Below are 22,218 nucleotides of genomic sequence, written 5' to 3'. Positions count from 1 at the left end.
GACTAAGATGACCTTCGATCTGTACAGCTCCACCGAAGAGGAACCCAGGTACACAGTAGGCGATACTGTCATGAAAGAAGGCACGGTAGAGATCGACATATCCTCAGGTTTAGAGCTTGGAAGAGATCGTCAAGTGGAGCTTTCTCTCTTCTTCGGCCGCACTAGCATTGAGGTCAAAGCAGAAGCGATCAATTTCGCCAATTTCGGTGATCAACACATCGATCTCCCAGTTAAATTCGGGTATGCTTGATTAGGCACTGCTGAGGTGGGTAGTGTCTGTCTGTATTATATGTCCCCACCCCTGAATCATTTGTTTCACACATTCTAATCACAAGGCTTATCTTCATGATCTGAACTGAACTTGTGAACTGCACAACAGAAATGGTATCAGGTGTGAACCACGGTACATGTAAACGTAAGGGATTAGTTTCAGCGAAGGAGTTGCTTCTGTTCGCCTTTAACTGTTAAAGTAGTCGAGAGGCTGTCGAGTTTAGCAGACAAACGGGAAGCTTTAGAATTGACGGTGAAGTGACAAGGTTTCAATGACAAAATGTGCTTGTTAGATTGGATGGAATGACACCAATTTTTTTCAAACACGTGAATCTGAAACCCCTTGTTTACATTTGCTTATTTATTTATTTATTTATTTTATTTTTATATTGATAAACTTATTGGATGTGTGATTATATTAACCTGCCATTAGTTGTGAAAAGGATATGGGTTTTTGACATCTTCACATCAAAGATGATGATGGCCTTGTCTAAAACATGTCAAGATTGTTAAACAAAATATTGAATAAAAATATGGATATTTCACCTAAAACTTTTTGGTGTAAATGAGAATTTTACTATATATATATATATATATATATATGTGTGTGTGTGTGTGTGTGTGAAGGTGTATAGCATGTGGAAGTATCCACACAATAAAAGAAAGTGTCCACACAATGATAAATAAAATAATTTTTTTAAGTGAATGAAAGAATTGCATAAAATATTATTATTAAATTTTATTAAATTTGATCAAAAAAGGAAAAAAGAAGAAGAAAAAAGTATGCCATTGCACACAAATCTTTTATTGTAAATTTACCCTAAAAGGTTAGAGTGTAAAAAGATTTTTATAGGGTGATAATGGGGGTGCATGGCATAAGGTGGTGTCCACATAATAAAGGAAGGGGTTTACCTAGTGGCTTCTTTAAATATTTATATAAAAATTTTGATTTAGTAAATACTTATTCTTTATTTAGATTATTTGAAGAATGAGAATTATTGGTGTATTTTTTTAGCATGACACTACAACCAAGACTACTTGCACAATGTACAAAGTTTCAAGAACTAAGAAGCCTCTTGGAGCATCTTTGTTGCACATGCAACCTAGGTGAAAGTATTCAGAAATTTTGGCTTTTGAAACAACTCAATATGTTATATTTTATCTAAACTTGCAAGCATTTAAAATATTTTTTTCAATTTTTGTAAAGATTGAAGATACCAATCTACTTTACTTTATACTAAAAATATTATTAGATAGTTGTAATTACTTTTTTAAAGTATACAATAACAACATATATTTTTTTCTTCTTGGAGTAACTTTGAAGTATAATACAAATTAAAGAAATATAAAATAATAGATTTATTTACAAAAAACCTAACAATAATGCCGTCTACAATCAATTCCTAAGCATAATCCCGGACAAACTTTTAAAATTGCAATAATAAAAAATTAGGGCAGTAAAATAATTTTTAAATAAAACCTTACTAGAAATTTCGAATGCAATATATCAAAGTTTAACCCAACTTCACTACCTCCAAAAATAAAACAAAACAAAACAAAAAACAAAATTCCAAACACTAGCATAATCTTACAACAAATCATACAACATTAGGTACAACAAGCTTAGCAACAACATGACAAAAGCCAATTATGATAGTGATTACAAAATGTTACTCTGAAGGCAAGCAGATTTGGAGGTCAATTTGTTCACATGCTCTATTTTTGTCAAACAGTCTTAGTTGCTCAATTTGACAGTTCATAGCAACGTCCAGCTCAGTCCCAGACAAGTTTGTTTCTCAAGGAATGCAAAGTGGACAAATACCGTCGTATAAAGTAGATGCAGAGAGTAGAATGAGGGGAAACTCGATGAAGAAAAAACGGCGACGAATAAAACTGGGGGTCGTCAGAATACGAACTGATCTATCTAGTTCTGAAAAATAAGGATAAGATCCTAATTGTTATGAAGGCTACACAAGGCAGATATCCTATAGAAGAAATCAAAACAAAACAAAAATTGTTCGACAATCCAGGTGCGCCATCGAGTAAAGATTGAACTTTACTGCATCAGATGTACTGAACCTTCTGGTACCAGCTTCACCCCTTGGATCCCAAATCTCCGTTCAATGTTTTCACCGTACACAAAGTATCTGCTGAAGCGTTTCTTGTCGGATAACTAGCCTCTAATTCTCGACTTAGATCTGGTTTTGGGCGATCAGATGGGCTCTGGACCATGTTAACAAGAGCTCCGACAATGCCGAAACTTTGGCTCTCCTGGCTCGCGCTCTTCCCGAATGGTTCCCGTGGTGACCCCGACGATCCTATCGGGTGGAAATCTACACTCCAATCCTGGCCAACTGCCCGCTGGCTCCCACTGTAATCCAATACCATGAAGGAAAACTTATGCATGGCGACTACCTCGCAACAACACAATTCAGACCCAGGACGCTACTGCTAACATCACCCAAAGGCTGCGATCGACGCCGATCGACCAAATACTCATCCGTCCTCTCTATCAATTAGTCCGTCACTAGATGAATCCAAGCATCCCCTACTAGCTTCCTCTCCTCTAAACGTTGTGGAGTAAAGATTGAACTTTTATTGGCTTATTGTCATACATCGCCTTTTCAAACTCCATCCGCTGAAATTGCCGAGGCTTCTCTTTTTGCATTAGCGAAAAATGTTGCATTGGTAGCTATTTGCAGAGCAATTCTCCTCCTTGTCCAATGCTGGATATGCTCCACATGCCACAACCATGTTGTCCATGTTTTAACTCACAGTTGCCAATCTGCTCAAGAAGAGAATCTCGGCTAACATGTTTGTCTCTGTCACAGATATATTATATGTGATTTACAATCAAAAACTCAACTAAGTTTTTGGATTCATTTCGTAAAAGGATCTTCATATCATATATTAGACGTCTACTTCAGAAAGATCCCTTATGTATTATAAAAACAAAACAAAACAAAACACTTGTTTAATTGTAAAGCACATAGTATATATTTGACCTAAAAATCTCACAATTCTAAATCTAACTACAACTATAGGTAAGAAAATTCTAAGTTTTTGGCACTTTTTGTTCCCCAACATTTTTTATTTTTTATTTTATTTTTTTTTACTTCTAAAATTTTATATAATAGAAGATTTTAATTTTAGTTTCAGTTTTAATTTCTTTCAAATGTACCTCTTTTTAAACTGATTAAATTATAAATATTTATTCTACTAATAAGGTATTTTTATTCTTAGGAATATTCAAATATATTAAACTATTATTAAAACTATATATACTTCAAATTAATTTTGATGTTGAGAACTACACAATATATGTATGATAATCCAAAATCTTTTCCAAATCTTGAAAAATTAAAAAGTATATAATAACATAAAATAATTAGAACTATGCAATATGTAGATTGGTAGCTATTTGCAGATCTATAATGTTGTATTGGTAGCTATTTGCAGTAGCAATATGTAGATTATTAAATATATCTTTTAGTTGAATGTTTCTTAAAAACCTTATATCATATACTAATAAAATAAGGAATATATATATATATATATATATATAGACATATAAACACATATGAATAGATAAAAAAATTACAGAAAAATAAATGAAACAAGCCATACATTTAAAAATCAGATTATTTAGGTTTAAAATAAATAATAAATAAAAATAGTAGAAATTTTACATCACAATTTATTGACTATGTAAAATGTAACATTGACAACCTAGATTGATACTATTTAAAGTGAAATAACTTAAAATCTAATTAAATTAGTTTATAAATTTATAATTTTAATTAATTAAAAAATAAAATTAGAAAGTTTTACAAGATTTTAGAAGTTAAACTTTAAAATTCATCAAAGAGTTCTAAAATACCAAAGATTACAAAAAAAAAAAAAAAAAAAAAAAAAAAAAACATGTACAATGGAGTGTTGTTTTAGATTCTACTAAGGAGAGATATAGAGAGACTTTCTACTTAGAAGGTAAGGTCAGAGGTCCTAAATTTAAATCCTTTTATTGGTTGAAATTGAGAACCCTCACAGAGTTGGCTTTATAGTTAGAATTCTTTTTTCCAAATGCACTAAAAAAAATATAAAATGATATAGAATGCACTTTCACCTACATGACATGAAGAACTAAATATGAAGTTTAAACATTGTGATGTATATAGACTTTGTCAAGTTATTACACCACCAATCTTTCAAATTGAAGTTTGTAGTAGCAAAACATAAATATATATATATATATATATATATATATATAATAGATGAAATGAGTACATGAATAGAGTTAGCTTTAATTTAATTGGGTGAGGAGATGCAAAATTTTAGCCTGTGAGAAGAGCAAGGGTTGAAAGGCAAGGGCTGCTCCACAAGGAGTACGTCAGTTGTCTTCACAGTTAAAAGCTTTGTTTCTCAAATTAGTTAACAACCCACAATCAGATGCGAGCAAAACCCACAGCCTCACTACCCAGTTGTCATGCTCAATGGACAGTTAAGTTACTGCATGTTGGAGCTTGTGCAGTTGGTCCCTCTTCTGGTGCTTACAAAAGTGGATTAAAAAGCACATTGATGGAGCACAGCAGCAAAATGCCGCAGTTATGAGCTGAAGAAACATCCCAATAGCTTCTTGCTGCTGCAGCAACCATGCATCCATGAAACCTCGGAGAAGTTAAGATCTGATCGTTGTCTTGTCTATCCACAAACAGATCACAGCTTTGAGTACACAGCAAGGTTCCCAGAGTTTTTATGAAACGTTGTCAGAAGGTATGAATGCATCTCAAAACCCAAATTCTTTAGTGTGTTTTGTTTTAAAAGCCAAGCCTCGCTACCTGGGCATGTGATGGAACTATGACTAAGACTTGCCTGCACCAGTAGATGGCTCCTGATGTGAAGTATCTATATGAAAGCTTTATTTTATTCTGTGAAAGCAATAACCCATTAGATTGAATGCGTGAACAACTGTTTATCCAAAGAAAGATTTAATCCAGGTTAACGTCGCTGGAAAAGCAGCTCTACTGTTCATGAGATGATCAAGTGAATTGAACCGAAACGTGAAATACTGAAGAAGGTGGGAGCTACAGACGCATATCACTCCGGCTAAACCTGATTCAAGGACAAATGACAAAATACTGCAAAAGTTGAATGCTTCCCAAGCTGCAAATTACTTCTGACCTCCAATTCAGCAATCTGGTACAGCAATAGAACGTCTATTCACATCCAATTGCCTCATTGCCTAGCGAAGACACCCGATGAGAAAGTGAAAAACTCGAAATGACTGACATGCAAAGAAGAACCCCTGCGCGGATGCATAGAAGCCTTGTGGAACACACCAGCTGGGGTGCAGCATGCGCACTTCATTCTCCTTTTCTAGCGACCAAGGTTTTGGAACCCCATGTTTAGCTACCGTAAGATTCATACATTACATTGCTAAAGAACACAGACTATATCCTAAATCCCGAGGGACACGTGGAATCGGACCACATCCTAACTCTTGAAGTACATGGGGAAGAGGAGAAATTAGTTTTGAGATCTGAAGGAAAAGCCCATTCAAGTGTCGCTGAGCTTCAAGGCACCAAGAGCAAAAGTCGGTCCTCCAAATAGCAACGTTCACAGACACTTCAATGGGATTTAAGCATGTTTTGATGTTTCTCTGTGTCCTGAAGCACGCCCGAAACAAGCCACAGCATGAACCCGGGCAAGACAACGTGCGGACAGAAAGACAGACAGGAAAGAGTGCTACAAGGAACATTGCCGTATTAATTTTTCGATGATCTGGTAACACCCTCCCTTTTCTCCACAACAGATTGCACGCACATCAGGTGATTGTCCTCCGTTACTTGGTCTTCATTGGTGTGCAGTTTCCGTGGAACGCATTCAATCGCTAGTGCCAGCATCAGCGCAAACTCTAACCCAAGTTTAAGCAGTTCATCAGATCGATACACAAAACAGAATTTCTCACAAAAAAAAAAAAAAAAAAAAAAAAAAAAAAAAACTGGGCCAGGGTTACTCACGCTTGCCCTGACGAGAGCGTCACCAAGTGAACCCAAAGTGATACCGAACTCCACTTTTGTTGAGGGAAGAGATCGGATCCCTGAGTGAAGGGACATACCCAGCTGATTAAGTTTGAAGATCTTACATGACGACTCCTTGCTTGTGAGGGGCGAAATTACTCCTTTAATCTCAACTACCTGCCGCCCATCGCAGGTGTAGGTAAGTGGCAAATGAGACAGATTAGCCTGTCTGCTTAATGCTGAGCACAGAAACATTGCAAAGGATCGTCTCCTTCACGCAATTTACCCACATCGTGCTAGCAGGATAAGTCCTAAACCCTGTGATCTTACAACCCTCTCAAGCGCTTCAGAGAAGTGTGAGTACAAACCGGAACTAAAATGTGGACAATGTTTACTACGACCTCCTCATAATGTTGATTTCTGTTCAATGTTGTCATTTCATCGATTTTCACAGAAATTTAACCAATAACTTTGATCCTTTGATCATTTGCAAAGGTTACCTAAAACATTTATGAAATGTCATGGTTAGTGTAACATTAACGATCTCGATAGTTGAAGTGGCAAAAGAGATGAGAGATTTCGAACAGCGCAACAATTATCCCTAGACTCGCAACAAGTTACTGAAGTGTTGGGACACTGATAATTTTTTTTTGTGAAAAAAGTATGATGTTTTTGAACGTTGATTTGCTACAATGTTGTGTTAAACAAAGATCACACTAATTGTTAGGTCTCTCTAGTGGGTTATGCGTTTCCGTTCTATGAACGCTTCCTCATAAAGATTCAGAGCTATCGAACATAGAAGGTCCGAGCGGTTGGTGATCAAAGCCAATTAATAGCCTCTTCCACCAATCTCCACCTTTACGTCCAGGTCTTTCACAGCCCATGGTTCAATAATCTCTTTGTGCAAGCCACTGAACTCTGTTTCAGAGCTATGCAACTGCAAGAGATAAGGGCCTTGGGAGGGTTCTCGGAGGCAATGAACATCCAATATATGTAATGAAAGCATGGAAGGGTACAAAGGTTCCATGCAGTAGCCAGGTTCATTTATACGACCCACTCATGATCTTCAAACAGACTTGCTTCACTGTGACAGTTTTGATGTCTAGTGAACCGTAAACCTGAACTGTGCACCAGTTCGTACCCACATTCTCGCATTACCGAGAGGCTGCTGAACCGACTTTGCAAGCATTCCGTGCGCCAAAGTCGCGATCACAGGCTCTGGCACCACAGTTGACACAAACTGACAAACCTGACCAGAACAATAGTTGCAAACTGACCACAAACTCCAGCTGAGAAGTCCTTCGCTTCCCTGACGATTCGCTTGAACCATCCGGTAGTGCTGGAATCAGACTTTCCAACAGCTGCAAGTTAGAACAACCAGTGAAGGGACAGAACAAGAGGGGAGAAAACAATCACAGCAGGTCCTACAGCTTGGATCAGTTCAAGGCCACAGAATGAACACATGCATCCATGAAATCTCCAAGTCGGTAATTTAACAACAAATAAGTCATTTCTTACCAGCCTCAACCAAAATGTAAAAATAATAAAACAATAAGCAATGACGACATGGAGGGGGGGTTGCAGGAAGGTTGCAGAATGGACCTACAGATTAAAGGGTACAGACCCACATATTGAGAGCTGACAAACAACAGGCAGAGGCATTTTTCTAGATAAAGCCATTTTATGTGTTGGGTGGTCAATGGAGTGGAGCCAATCGTGGCTTTAGTTGCGTAGGGAGGAGCTATGGAGTCACCCATTCAAAGCAAAATTGCTGAACCTCGACGTTATGGAGCCTGGGTCCTGGCCAAGCCTCTCCTCTTCCTCCTTCACACCCCTGTTTGCTTTTAAGCCTGCCTGCCTGCCAGTGTCACTTCTCCTTCTTCTTCTACTTCTAGACCTGCTCGGAGACAGCAACCATGACAGCCTCCGAAGCAGGTGGGGGAACATTCTGCTTCCATAAAATAAAAGTGCCAGTGTTATGGACATTCCTTAGCCAGGGAATGTGAGGAGTGCATTGCTTTTGTGTGGTGGAAATGGAAGTTTGAGTAGTTTGTGCAAATGGTGTATATGGTTATCTCACAACCCAACTGTTGTTGTGGTTTTAAGAGAATTGATAGGGTGAGAGATCATCATCCTTTTGCATGTCGCTGTTGTAATGTCACATTTTTTCTGATTTGATGATATTGAGCTTTTGATGTAAATATGCTCTCGTTGGTAACCTGATTGGTTTTGTTTGTTTGTCGTATTGACTTTCATTCATTGCTCTACAATGGAATTGTACATTGGTTTGTGTGTATGCATGAATACATATATATATATGTAGATAAAAGAAGTAATGTTGGTTTATATGTTTATACAAACGTTTGTAGGCAAATAGGTCACTTGAGTAGCATTTAGGATTTGTGGTTTTTTCTATGAAGAGAATCCTAATATTAAAATAAATGAAATTTAGAGAGATTGTGATTAATTCTACCTTGAATACCAAAAATCAACAATGGCTTACCAAAAGTGGTTGTGGTTAGAAATATCTTCACGGTGTTTAAATACATGATATAAAATTTTTTAATGAAAAATTTTAAACTCGATTTTACTTTATTTTATTTTGATTTTCAAGGGTATCATTTTCTGGTACTCTTGGAATAAATATGTGTCAAAACATTTCCTTGTGTCCATCGATTTAACATTGAAGAATACATTGTTCCAAGAATAATTAGATCATAATCTGCGATGTTGCCATCATTTAACTTTGAAAATAAATAGATTTTTTTCTCTCATTTTTTTTTTTTTTGGCTATTACTGATTTGCATAAAAAATTCCTATGTATATTAATAGTAATAGAAACATGGGTTTTATGCAATTTTTTAATTAAAAAAAATAATACAAATGTTGCAAAAAGATATACCTTCTATTAACTTAGTGTAGTATATAAATATATATATATATATATATATATATATACACACACATATGACAAGCTATGACACTAGCCTTTCAAAAATACCAAAAATGTTACTCCCAAATATTACTATTTACGTTTTTATTTAAGAAACATCTCCTAAATACATCTTGTTATCCATGTATATAACAAGTGTTTATCCATTTCAAGAATAAGAACATGTCTAAAAACATTTGGCATACCCAAACACCTTGGTAACCTAAGAGTGATGACCTCAATAAAAGAAATAAAACTTTAAAAGTGCAATTAGCTTTAAATTTTTATAGCATGCCCAATCACCTTGAAAAAGTAAAGATAATTCAAATAAAAGTATCCAAGTGAAAAAGTAAAGATAATTCCCCTCAAAACAAAGTAGCAAATGGGACATTGTATCAAACAAAGAGTTGAAAAAGTTCATGCCAATAGCTAGATTGGACTATTGCTCCACATCAAAGTTGGTGTAAAGGCTATTCATTATCACATTCCAACTAATTCCACATGCAGTCCTTTCCTTCACAATTTTGAATCATGTTTGCATAATCGAATTCTGACCACATCCTCTACTCCCAAGCATTGAGACAAAAACATTAAATTAAATTGAATTAAAATGGATCAAAATCTTCTATCCAAACACCCCCCCCCCTCCCATGGATGATATACCAGTGGGTTGCATCTATCCACGAGGTGCTAGTCTACAACACCCAAATCCACCATTTGAACAAAACGCCACAATCTCCATAATCAAACTAAAAAACAAGTTTAAATTATATATATATATATATATATTGCATGGATCCTAAATTTTATTCATTTATTAGAATAACAACTTCATTGTCCTCTTCTTCTTTTTATCATCTCACACATCATCACCAAGCAACCAAAAACCCATGGTCATGTTTGCAACCCTTCCACACACACAAGTGGTTGAGAAAAAACTCACCAAACCAATCCAACAGCATGTTTCCCCCCTCCCCCCCCCCTCTCAAATACACGTACACCATGATGCTATTTGGCTCTACTTTTAGCTGCGTTTTTTACTCTGCTTGTTGGGTTTTTACATCCTCATTGAACCAAAGAAGCTTAGCCCCATTTGTGACACCCCATAGCCAGCAACAATGGTACAAATGGGGCCAAAAAGTCCAACAATCCAACTCACTCTCTCACTCATACTCTGTTGTACACACACTCACACACTTACACTCACACCAAGCACTTACTGAGCCAGTAGTAGTAGTACTCTATTGTGTGGCGTGACAGATCCCTAGTTAGAAAGGCATGCTTTCATGAGGGGGGCTTGTCCACCATCAAAGCATTGGCGCTGCCACACCCACCACATGAGTCCGCCTTGTTTGTGGTATTAAATGAGACAGTGGTGGTGGTGATGGTGCTGGTGGAGAGGGAGTCAATATAATGTAAAAAGCTCTTTTGGACTTTTCTATAATGGATAGTACAGACTACTTGACAAAAGTGGTGGACCTTGTTATTTTATTTTATTTTTTATTTTAGCTTTGGGTTTTGATTTATGTTCTGTTTACTGTGCCTTCACTTCACTGTATATCTTGAGTTTTGTGTATGTTTGTGTGAGCATGTGTGTGTGTGAGTTTTTATGTGTGTAGGAGTAAATATTACTGCTTGTTGAGCTTGGAGTTTTGTTTAAATCAAATGGGTTTTACTTTTCATTTTTTGAAAAGTAACCTGGAGTTGTTCTTTTGTGAGGTTTGTTTGTAGTGGATGCTAAAGTTTGAAATTTGGAAACAAAATTGATATAATGTTGCAATTATGTAACTGGGTCTGTAAGGATGCATGAATGTGTTCAATCTGCATTAGAAAAAGCAAAGCTTGCATGTTGTAATCAACAGCATGTGCCTGTAAGAAGTTATATCATTCAAGTGTCTGTTATCCTTACTTTATTTATTCATTTTTTCATTTTGAAACATGGTCAAAAGTAAATGTAAAGTTTAACTAGTAACTGCTGCACTTATCACAAACCATAATTTAAATGAGAATTAAAATTTTAAAAAAAGTACAACCATTTAGTTAACATAAACACAGTTCAATAACACACTGAAGTTTTGAGATTATCAATGAATATATTTATTTATTTGAATGTAAATTTTATGCCACGGAATTTTTAGGTTTTAGGCAGTTTGCAAACAATTAGTCATTAATTAATATGTAGAGGGAATGTTGATGTTATCCTCAGTTTCTTCATAATTTCTGATATATACATATATATATATATAAAATACATGATTTGCAATTTTAGATTCTTTGTGTATTGGTCTTTGTCATTTAAAATTCAAGTACTTTGCATTTGACCGTTTTAGACTTGACTGAGATTTTTTTAACTTTTTGCTTCAGAAATCTTCTTTTACGTGAAAATTGAATTAAAATAATGCAAATTAGAAAATAGAAAGTTTAGAAAAATCACAGGTTTTAAACTTTTGATGAAAGAATGAACATTTTTATTAACAGCTTAACCTGATTATTTATAGAATTACAATGTTGAACCACTGGTACTCAATATAATTTTTTCCATTTTTTTCTAAACTAAACTCATTTCCTTAAAAATTATTATAATAAAATTTCATTTGAATATTTTATATAAATATATTGTATTCAAGTTGTTGATGGTTTACACTAAAAAAAAAAGACAGTTTGTTAGAATTAGTTTTAACAATCTTTTTACCATTACTAAATAGATGATATAATATAATAGCATCAAGATTTATGTTTGAAATTCAAATATTCTATTAGAAAAATATAAAAATAATACGCATTCTTTTCATCAATAAATCATTATCTAGAAGTCTATAAACTTAAAAAAACATCATTTGATAAAAATAAACTTGGTTTTTTACATTTGATTATTTTCTCATTTAGAATCAAAATACGACATGTATTTTCTTTTAAATCAACCACCACCTGTAGATATTTTGTGTTCTATAAATACTGTTTGATTGATCCACTAATATGTATTTTCTATATATGTATATATATATATATGTGTGTGTGTGTGTGTGTAAATTAAAGAGACATTTTTTTATACAATTTTGAACTTATTAGTAACTATAGCAAAATAGCCTTTGAAATCTTTAAATTTTTCTATAACTTCCCAAATAATTAAATCCTAGTAATATAAAAATAAAGAATCTTAAATAAAGATTAAAGTATAAAATGCTTTTTGATAAAATTAAAGATTTCCTGTATATATATATATATATATATATATATATATATCTATTTACATTTTTTATACAGTTTTAAGAACTAGAAGTTTGACTTGCAAAATAAATACTAAAGATATAGAATAATTCCTTAATAGATTCTTAGATTTAAAAAAATTCTAAGAATTTTTTTTACAATCACAAAGTAAAATTGAGAATATTTGTAGATTCAACCTGCATCTAAAAACATTACTTGATATATTTTTTAAAATATATTTTATACCTAATAGATTTTGTCTTACCTCAATTACATTAATTTAATAATATTTAAAGTCATTATATAAATACATATAATATTAATCTCTATCCAATTATTTCATTAGAACAATAATATTCTAAGTGTTTTGATAGTTTATAAAATTCAAGTTTTATGAAATAATATTAATACTTTAATAAAAAAAACCATATAATTAATTAATCGTTATTAATTTTCTGGTCATAACCTTCAAAGATCACATTTGATATATTAACAATTATAGTTTTATATTAAAATATATTACTAAATACTGAGAATCTCTTCTAAGATTGTAAAATCAAAATCATTAAATCTTATCATCTATTAATAAAAATGATTTACCTTAGGATTGTTATTTGAATTTAGATACAATAAATAATGTAATATCTAAAGTGATTTCTTTGATAATTCGAAAATATTAATTTTTAGTTGATTTTTTGAACTATTGAGTTTTTTTATTTTATAAGGAATAAATACACAAAGAATAATTATATATATATATATATATATATATATTCTTTGTTTTTTTCTTTACATTACCTTGTTGTTGCCATCAGTAATTGATTATTAAATTAAATATATGACATTAATTTAAAAGATGTAAATGCTTTGTAGTGCATTTATAAGATTCTTTGATAGTCTCTATGTAGGTTTAATGATATTTTGTTTACAGCATTATAAAATGTAAAAAAATGAAAATATTTACAAAAATAAACCTATCAATAGATTTCTTTTTAAATAATTAAAATAAATAATCTTATATTTAATTTCAAATACAAGACCAAATATATGTGATAAAATTTTAAATCCTAAGTCATTTACTAATTTGGGAACTAATTTTTTTATTATTTCAGATTCTAGTATTGTATTCATAATTTTTGTTTAGAAAAAATTAATTATCTTTTGAATTATTTAATTGTTTAATTATTTTTATCATCTTTATTGAAATTAATGTCAATTGAGTGCCAAATTTGTCACTTATTTTTCGAAAAATCTATTTGGTCTTTAATTATTTTTATAATTTCAATATATATTTCTTAAATCTCAAAAATTATTAGAAGAATTTCTTCAAGTGTGCTTCAATGCCGTACATCATCAACACATAATGATATCTGGCTCGTGTTCCCTTGTCACAATAGACTGAATTTCCTTCAATATACATATATATATATATATATATGTGTGTGTGTATGTGTTTGTGTGTACATATATATATATATATATATATATATATGAGAGAGAATGAATGAACGAATGAACTGCAGTTATGACCATCCTGTCAACAAGAGAAAGATTGACACAATTATAGTGGAAACAAAGGGAATTATACCACGAAGGGGCGAAACCACAACACGCCTGACCTCGCAGAGTGCTTCCTCCGACAGCAATGCACTGAACTGATTAGTACCTTTTCAGAACATTAAAATTCAGTATTGCATTGTGGCACGGAGTGAATATTTTGGACTGGAATGATGGCGCGGATGGCAGTAAAATATGGCGCAGTTTCAAACATGGAGAACTATCATATCTTGAGCATAGAAAGACTTGTGCTGTTACCATAGGTTTTCCAAGCACCGCTTGCTTGGATATAGGCTTAGTCTGAACGGACCTGCAGCTTCTAGATTACTGTGCATGTGCGTCTGTGCGAAGGGATTAACTTCGTCAGTGGCCGCGTGGCGGCTTCCGCAGAGGAAACTGTGTTGCGGTGAACAAAAACAAAGCGCAGTAAATGTTTTTGTTTTAATGAAATCTACCTTGGAAATGGAGAGGATCAAATTCTCGTCATTAATGGAAGGGGAGGGGAGCTTACAGACTGCAGCCAGCTTCGCCATGTCTGGGTCATGAAGACACCGCTCGGGACTGTCCGGACGAGCATGTTTTAAATGGCCCCTGAGCCATTGAGCTGTCCTAGGCAAAGTTGTTATACTAGATCAGCTCCACTGAGACACCCAGCTCCAAGCTGCTGTAGTCTTATCGGTGGCAGAGGAGCTAGCGAGCTTGGGACTGCTGTGGGAATTCAGGTCGCACCTGTCTAGAAGGTATGACATCGATCACAAAAGCTACATTGTCTAGCGTGAGTCCACAAAACAGCAGCGTTAGCATCCTTCCCTATCAAATCGCTGTCGGTAAGTATGCAAGTTTCAGCTGGACACTGTTTTGGTTGCATTTGTTTTTATCAGTGTTGATACAGGTAAGTTTCGTCGTGGGCGTAGTGAAGCAGCTGGGTATTGTGTTTTCTGCACCTTCTGATATGGTGAGGCCTTGACTAGTGATTTAATGTGCCCATGCTCTGACTACTATTGGACCTCAGAGTGACCCTTCATGGCAGTGAATCTGATACACTTGCAAAGAAATTGCTTGAGAGCTTGTAGGGATAAAACCTCTGATTGAACTACTCGTGAAATTTCTCAATGACAGCCAGTGAGATGCACTCCTCTTATGTTCCGAGTACATGCACAACATAAAGTTTTGTAGTCATTACTCTCCAGTTCCCATTCACACTCCGTCCTGGACAATAGAGTAACATTATCGTCCATCATCGGTTTACCGGTGTTTCTGGACAAAATGCTGGTCCTGAAGATACCTTAAATCTTTGGAGTGTTGTCCAACCCACTGTTCTCGAATGAGACGGCTGGATTTATACTGGTAGCTAGAATGGTTTAGTTTATGCTGCTGCATGGGTAACATCGGACTAATGTATCCTGATGTGCAGCGTAGAAGTGCCGATATCTATCACGGGTCTTGTATCCACTGAATTCTAGGAAGGATCCTTAATCTACTTTGATTTTTCTAGAACCAGAAAGTCATGGCGCTTCACTAATTTGTGCAGTAGGTTGAAAATCTGGTGTGTCCAGTTCAGACATCGATTCCTGTCTTCCATTTTAAATTCCCACTGATCTGGTTATTGACCGGCAGAAGTACTCTTGGTGTCTGGCCTCGCTTGCAGAAGATGGAGTTCTTAAGGTGCAGCTCAGCGAGCGTCGTCCCATTTATATGGATTTTGTTGCTAATTCCGAGCATAGCCAGTGCACAGAGACCGCCCGCGCTTTTCGTCTTCGGCGACTCGCTGTCGGATCCTGGCAACAATAATTTTATCAGAACGCTATCAAAGGCCGATTCTCCACCAAATGGTATCGACTTCCCCGGTGGTTTTGCTACCGGCAGATACTGCAACGGACGTACCACTGTGGATATCCTTGGTAATTCCAGAATGTACCATAAATTCCATTCAACAATGCTTATGCCAATCGTCATTGCAATACATGGTATAAGATTGGCTTACACATTGCACCATATTGTATTATTCTGCAGGTCAGAAGGCTGGAAAGCAAGGGTTTTTGGTACCGTATCTGGCACCTAATGCCTCAGGACCTTTGATTCTACAAGGTGTCAACTACGCATCTGGAGCTGGAGGCATTCTGGATTCCTCTGGTTATGTCCTGGTAAGATAAATGACCATTTGCTGATTTGCATCGTTGTTAAAGTTGATCCCCCCCCCTAGTTGCATTGATATCAGTGAGAATATGGATTTTCTCAAATTGTGTATAACTAAATTGACAAATGGTACTGCGTTTGTTAATCTTTCAGTATGGGCGAATTCCAATGAACAAACAGTTGGAGTATTTCGCTAACACCAAGGCCCAGATAATAGCGCAACTTGGAGAACAAGCTGGCAATGAGCTCATTAGTTCTGCATTATACTCGTCGAACCTTGGTTCCAACGATTACTTAAACAACTACTATCAACCCCTCTCCCCCGTTGGAAATCTCACTTCTACACAGCTTGCAACTCTGTTAATAAATACGTATCGTGGCCAACTCACGGTACATTTACTTTCCCCTGAATCTGCTAGTACTTTGGCAAGGTACACCTCAAATCAGTGTCTATTGTTAAGGGTTAAGCTGCTCATCAATGATATAACCATGCGCAGAAACTGTACAACTTGGGAGCTAGGAAGGTTGTTGTGCCGGCGCTAGGTCCTCTAGGCTGCATTCCCTTTCAGCTCTCCTTCCGGCTCAGCAAGAATGGCGAATGCAGCGAGAAAGTGAATGCCGAAGTGAGAGAATTCAACGCTGGTGTGTTCGGTTTGGTGAAGGAACTGAACGCTAATCTTCCCGGTGCCAAGTTTATCTACCTAGATTCATACAAAATTGTCAGTGAAATGATTGCCAACCCAAGAGCGTATGGTGCGTGCCTATACTCTCTTTCCTGATATGAATACCTCGATCATGAACAAAGATTCACTAGCTTATGCTCTTGAGTTGATGAAATTCTTACAGTTGACACTGTTGCTTGGTCACACAGGATTTACGGTTGCTAACGTTGGATGCTGCGGTGCTGGTGGTAATTACAAGGGAGTTGTGCCATGCTTGCCCAACTTTAACATCTGCCCCAACCGGTTCGATTATCTTTTCTGGGATCCTTATCACCCAACCGACAAAGCTAATGTGATCATTGCAGACAGATTCTGGAGCAGCACTGAATATTCTTATCCCATGAATATTCAGCAGCTCCTTATGTCGTAGCACTTCCACTGATTTTAACTCGCGAAAGCGAGCTTGACAATTACAACACAACTAATTCTCCAAACTAGAATGTGTATCCATTTTGTACTAGGATTAGGGTTTGTTTCCAGCAGATAAGTTTTTCAGAAGCAGATTATAGGGTGAGATGTGTTGATGGAATCTTTCTTAGGTGACTATCAACGACTTGGCGACTAGTAGATATGGTCTATTAATTGAGCGTATCTAAGCGCATCATAATAAAGATAATTGCCGAGAAGAAGGTGGTAGCAACGAATGACGTTAAAGCACTGGCCATTTCCATTTACTGCTCATCATGAGCGCGACATTCTACGCTGCCGAAGTGGATGTATGAATCAAACTTCACGAACAACTGATAAACCTACCGCCAAGCGTCAGTTTGTAGTGCAGATGCGCTTCAGTGACGTGCATTAAAGCAGATAAGACTACATCTAATCGGAACATTGTAGATTAAGAAAAAACGAGGAAGACGATCTTGGATTTATACTACTCTATCCTCTACAGATATTCACAAGCCGCTGACATTTTTGTACCTATGTTCGATGAATCGAAACATCGAACACGAGATATGGGATAAACCAGTAGTTAGTGCAAAGTGAGCAGTATGACAACTGTAAATCACCAATTCATATTTAGAATTTTAAAGTAACAATGTAAATCAGAGTTTTAAAAAATCAAAATGCAATAAAATATAAGGTAAAAACCAAGTCAAAACAACGAGCTGCCGGTTGATTATACAAATCGAAGGATCTTCGCTGGTTCTACACAGGTTTCTTCCCATTCCCTGATTCAGACAATTGGAAATGGAATGTTCAACTCATCCCTGGGATTCTCGAACACCTCAAATAACACCTCAACGTCGGCAGGCGCCACATCTTCAACAGTTGGTGGCAGCCAGTTGGGTTTCTGCCACAAGCCCCGATTTAAGAAGATTGTGATTAACATATCAAAATAACTTCAAATGGTGAAACACGATACGAAGTGTGAAAATCTACGTTTACCATAAAAGACAAAAAAAAAAAGAAAAGAAGAAAAGAAAAGAAGGTCTGTTTCTTTCCATATATCATGCGATACTAACACAAAATAAATACTCCTATTTCCAGGCAGATGTTTGTAGTAAATGGTTTTCTCAGCAAGCACAATTGCACAATTGATATTAGATTCAGCAACAATCAGGTTAATGAACGTAACAAGGTCTCTCAGGCTTACTTGATCTTTATCAACTAGCACTGCCCTGACACCTTCAACAAAGTCCGGCCTTGTTGACGTTCGCACGCCTAGTCTGTATTCAGTTTTCATAACCCCTTCGATCTGCAAAATTCGAAGCGATGAGAACCAACTTACACTGTAGTCTCATGTGACATATTTCTCTTAACGCAAGAATATGAAGGCTATTAACAAGTTCTATAACAAGGCTACTCTACTAACAGATGCAACTCAGCGCACACTTTCAATAAGGGAGATAATAATTGCATAAATACTATTGTTCATGCCGATAAAGCACTAAAAATTTAGAGTATTAAACCTCAGAAAGTTCGTTTTCAGGCGAATTCGCTGCAGCAGCTACAGCTGCGTAGTGGTGCTTAGTCACACTAAGGCTGAACGGAGCACCCTTGGAAATCCCAGCCAATGCTCCTTTAGCCCATTCTGCCACTGTAAACATCGACGGAACAGCACACCTCAGTCGAATTTCGAAGCCTCTGCCAATCATGACCATAAGCAATTGTAAGCTTCATATCTTCAACCGAGTTCGGAGTGTTGATCGATGCCACCGTCAATGATGTTTAGAATTAAGTAATTATCCTCCATTGTATGAAACATCTTGATTGTTTAGCATTCCCTGCCTAATTTTATCCCAGGACTCGTTCGATTACCTGAGGAATCATCAGAAAGTTCTTTTTCTTTCAGGGCCTTGATAGTGTCTGCCACTGAGGGGTGAGCTCCGAAACATGCAGTTATGGCAGGCAGAAGAGTCTTGAGCGGAGGATCTGTATCTGGAGTTTCTTGATGATGTGACAAGACCTCTTCCACTGCTTCCCATGCATTATCAGACCTGCACATTTCACCACATGTTAACGACTCGGCCTTTAAATATTCATGATGTTTCACTAGCTGTCGTACAAATATTTCCTTAACATTATGTAGAGTTTTTCTCCGCGTCAATATCTAAATTTAATCACAATATACCCGTAACCTGATATTCTAAACCTGTATCGACTGGACAGCTTAATTCAGGCAACAATTTATGGTGCATACCCTCTACATCGTTGGCCTACAAAAATTAGTATTTACGACGAGTTCAACGATACGTCAAGAAAACCACAAGTCATGGTAGAAACATACAAGGAATGACTGCGGAGAGCTTCTTGTAAAGATGACAATTTGTCGGTAGGTACGTAATGCGTACCCAGACCAACATACAGCGCATCCGCTGGATTGGAGATTCTCGCCCCTGTCATAGCCATATATGCACCTACAAGATCCAACATCAAGAAACATTCGGATTGTTATTAATTGCAGAAATGATGCGAAGAATTCGGCAACTTAGATAAAGAATGACCACAAAAGGAGGCATTGCACATCAGCTGCATGTAATTTTAACCTCCTAGAAGTGAATGCTATTAATCGCCTACAGAACAGTTCAATAGCAGACAGCTCACCTAATGATCCATTTCCTGGACCCCTTGCAGCAATATGTGCAAATCCGACATCAGGAAAAAGGCCTATTCCATTCTCCGGCATTGCGAGCACTGTTTTCTGCCACAAATTTGGATTCGAATTCCAAAAATCACTTTATATTCCTTACAAAACCCTAAGAGTTTATGAAAATTCTATAACACTAACGTACATGGACCTGAATAACACACGCCAATTTGAGCCTATTTGAAGGATAAATCTTTATCACTTAAAGCTCAATCACCAGATGTACGCTGAGACAGCACCTCGGTTATCACGCGGAATCGACCATGACCAGAGAGGCCAATCCCAAACCCCATAGTAACGCCGTTCATCAAGGAGATATATGGCTTTTTGTACCGTGCAATGGCGCAGATTAGTTTGTATTCATTTTCAAATACCTGCATCGCACCACAAAATTGATACCTGTGCAAGTTAATCCAAAGGAATAATCACCAGAACTGTGACTGTAGTAAACAGCCCAACCAGAGTAATCCATTTTATCCAAGATTCTAATGAAAAGACTTGGTTGTAGTGAAGTAGTACAGACCTGGCAAGCCAATGCTAGAGCACTATGTCTCGGTTGAGACATCATCGTTTTGACATCTCCACCTGCATGCAGATGTGACCAAACCTTTCAATAAGATACTATTTTAAAAATTAAATCAAATGTTCACAGAGAGCATTGAAGAGAGAGTTTGCACCACAGATGGCTTTGTATTTTACATCGTTGATGTAACCCTTTTTACATTCATGCCTGCAATGAGGCCAAACTCGATCATCATTTCTGATGTGGGATCCCACCTATTTGACCCACCTGCATGTTTTGAACAAGCGAATTGTGGAAGAACAATGCGACAACCTCGTGGCAAGATACATGGTTGCTGTTCAAGGTACAATAACGATAATACTGTTGATTCGATCCCTAATTCTTTGTTCAGAAGCCAAATTCTTACGAAGACCGTGAATGACTAGGCAGAGAAGAGTGATGATCAATTCTGTCAGCACACACTCAATTTTAGGCACCGAAGACTGGGTATTTTCTAGCATAGTTGAAAATAAAGGTGAGGCGAGGAAAAACCTGCGGAAAAGGCACGCGGGGAGGAGCTTTCAACCAGCACCACCTGCACCTTGCTGTCGTTCTCCCACTCATCGAGGTATTTCTTGTACAATGCCGTCATGTCTATTTAAAAGGGATTCCATATTAGTGCTCTAAGAATTGTAAACTGCAATTAATGTCCCATTGTTCTTGGTTTCAAGCTTACAAGGAAAAAACACACAGCATACTTGGCAAAAAGCATGTGGAGGAATCATCGAACTGTAAGTAAATCGAAGCAAGAGCTTAAATACTGCAGCCTAGCAACTCGGTATTATTGAGGTATTTCTAGAGTCAATCTGCCTGCCATTAGCTTTGACTTCAATTACATGATGTGAGTGAGCAAGGTTTCTTACAGCAGAGTAAACCCTAAGCTTCACGCATTTCCTCAATAACGTACACTCCGAACAGCGTTTTAATTAAACATGACAGTGAAGAATTGGGAAAAGATAAACTCACCCGAATTCATGGCATTAAGGGCTTTGGGACGGTCCAAGGTGATGACGGCGAGGCCATTCGGAAGAACAGAGCTCTTCACCCAGTCTTGCACTGACCCTGCCATATTCTATTCCGAAATAATCCTGCAATTCATCCGATCCTGCAACCAAACAATCCAGCAGCCATGGCTCCAATCTCAGAATCATGGACATGTGAATAACATTCATAATGAACAAGCTCACTACCAGCCGAGATAGATTAAGGTGCACACTCGACACCGAGCAGTTGAACGGCATCAGAACACCACAAATCGATAAAGCCGCTTCATAATCGAGCAATATTTACACAATGATACTCACCAACACCTCCAAAAGATTCTCAACGATGAAATGGAGCAAAAGATAGCAACACCTAAGTCGACATTCCCTTACACAAGAGCTGGAAACCGAATGCTATACGAAACTCAGTTACAAGACAGGGAAAACGAATGCTTCCGAGGTCGGGGACTTGTCCCACAACAAAATGCAGCAACACTTACATCACGGAACTGGGCTCCGTGAATATGCACACAATTCGTGTGAGTTCGAAGGTAATCCACCTGCGTAGGGTTCGATCTGATGGTCCCAACGCAGCGAGGTTGCGATTGACTGATCTTCCAATGGTCTAAAACTGGGACCTTGGACTTCAATACGTACGGAACATGGGCCATGTCGGTGGTCCAGAATGGGACAGACAAATGCCAGACAAAACACATGGATGTGATCAGTCATAGATAGATT

General features: G+C 36.6%; 3 protein-coding genes and 1 long non-coding RNA gene across 9 annotated transcripts in view; 2 read left to right on the top strand and 2 right to left on the bottom strand.

Moving 5' to 3' along the window:
• LOC112295400 (uncharacterized) overlaps nt 1-657 on the top strand; it is a 3,311-nt gene extending 2,654 nt beyond the window's left edge. The window contains exon 2 of the mRNA XM_024546933.3: nt 1-657. This exon is cut by the window's left edge and continues 1,717 nt beyond it. Coding sequence (XP_024402701.1) covers nt 1-250 — 250 coding nt within the window. The 3' untranslated portion in view covers nt 251-657.
• A 4,753-nt stretch (nt 658-5,410) lies between these two features.
• On the bottom strand, nt 5,411-8,220 carry LOC149989684 (uncharacterized). Its single transcript, XR_016507060.1, has 2 exons — nt 6,288-8,220; nt 5,411-6,181 (listed from the first exon to the last, which is right to left on the bottom strand). It is a non-coding gene; the product is annotated as an uncharacterized LOC149989684 (long non-coding RNA).
• A 6,386-nt stretch (nt 8,221-14,606) lies between these two features.
• On the top strand, nt 14,607-17,470 carry LOC112279099 (GDSL esterase/lipase At4g16230). 4 transcript variants are annotated; one of them, XM_024513216.3, is made up of 6 exons: nt 14,607-14,723; nt 15,632-15,884; nt 15,997-16,127; nt 16,273-16,509; nt 16,617-16,872; nt 16,991-17,470. In XM_024513216.3, the coding sequence occupies exons 2-6, from the start codon at nt 15,635-15,637 to the stop codon at nt 17,209-17,211; spliced, it is 1,095 nt and encodes a 364-aa protein (XP_024368984.1). In that variant the 5' UTR covers nt 14,607-14,723; nt 15,632-15,634; the 3' UTR covers nt 17,212-17,470. The 4 variants fall into 4 exon arrangements, with proteins under 4 accessions (XP_024368984.1, XP_024368986.1, XP_024368985.1 ...); XM_024513218.3 differs by having other exon boundaries at nt 15,601-15,884; XM_024513217.3 differs by having other exon boundaries at nt 14,607-14,810.
• A 364-nt stretch (nt 17,471-17,834) lies between these two features.
• On the bottom strand, nt 17,835-22,164 carry LOC112279098 (3-hydroxyisobutyryl-CoA hydrolase-like protein 3, mitochondrial). 3 transcript variants are annotated; one of them, XM_024513215.2, is made up of 11 exons: nt 22,038-22,164; nt 21,461-21,599; nt 20,987-21,088; nt 20,456-20,517; nt 20,172-20,306; nt 19,890-19,986; nt 19,573-19,702; nt 19,104-19,282; nt 18,755-18,882; nt 18,439-18,540; nt 17,835-18,135 (listed from the first exon to the last, which is right to left on the bottom strand). In XM_024513215.2, the coding sequence occupies exons 2-11, from the start codon at nt 21,561-21,563 to the stop codon at nt 18,019-18,021; spliced, it is 1,155 nt and encodes a 384-aa protein (XP_024368983.1). In that variant the 5' UTR covers nt 21,564-21,599; nt 22,038-22,164; the 3' UTR covers nt 17,835-18,018. The 3 variants fall into 3 exon arrangements, with proteins under 3 accessions (XP_024368983.1, XP_024368982.1, XP_024368981.1); XM_024513214.2 differs by having other exon boundaries at nt 21,978-22,109; XM_024513213.3 differs by lacking the exon at nt 22,038-22,164 and adding an exon at nt 21,799-22,018.
• Between the last annotated feature and the right edge of the window lie 54 nt (nt 22,165-22,218).

This window comes from Physcomitrium patens, chromosome 2 (assembly GCF_059467195.1).
Source record: "Physcomitrium patens ecotype Gransden chromosome 2, ASM5946719v1, whole genome shotgun sequence".
NCBI lineage: Eukaryota > Viridiplantae > Streptophyta > Bryopsida > Funariales > Funariaceae > Physcomitrium > Physcomitrium patens.
Note: the sequence above shows the minus strand (reverse complement) of the source record. Positions and strands in the feature narration are given on the sequence as shown.

What these genes read in the sequence shown, in the direction of transcription:
- LOC112279099 (XM_073532212.2), top strand. Translation starts at nt 14,726, where the DNA reads ATGACATCGATCACAAAAGCTACATTGTCTAGCGTGAGTCCACAAAAC. An exon ending in TACCACTGTGGATATCCTTG is followed by an intron (nt 15,885 to 15,996) that starts GTAATTCCAGAA and finishes ATTATTCTGCAG; the next exon opens with GTCAGAAGGCTGGAAAGCAA. An exon ending in CGTATCGTGGCCAACTCACG is followed by an intron (nt 16,510 to 16,616) that starts GTACATTTACTT and finishes AACCATGCGCAG; the next exon opens with AAACTGTACAACTTGGGAGC.
- LOC112279098 (XM_024513215.2), bottom strand. Translation starts at nt 21,563, where the DNA reads ATGGCAGGGTCAGTGCAAGACTGGGTGAAGAGCTCTGTTCTTCCGAAT. An exon ending in TCCAGGAAATGGATCATTAG is followed by an intron (nt 19,703 to 19,889) that starts GTGAGCTGTCTG and finishes TGGATCTTGTAG; the next exon opens with GTGCATATATGGCTATGACA. An exon ending in TGCTAGTTGATAAAGATCAA is followed by an intron (nt 18,136 to 18,438) that starts GTAAGCCTGAGA and finishes GGCTTGTGGCAG; the next exon opens with AAACCCAACTGGCTGCCACC.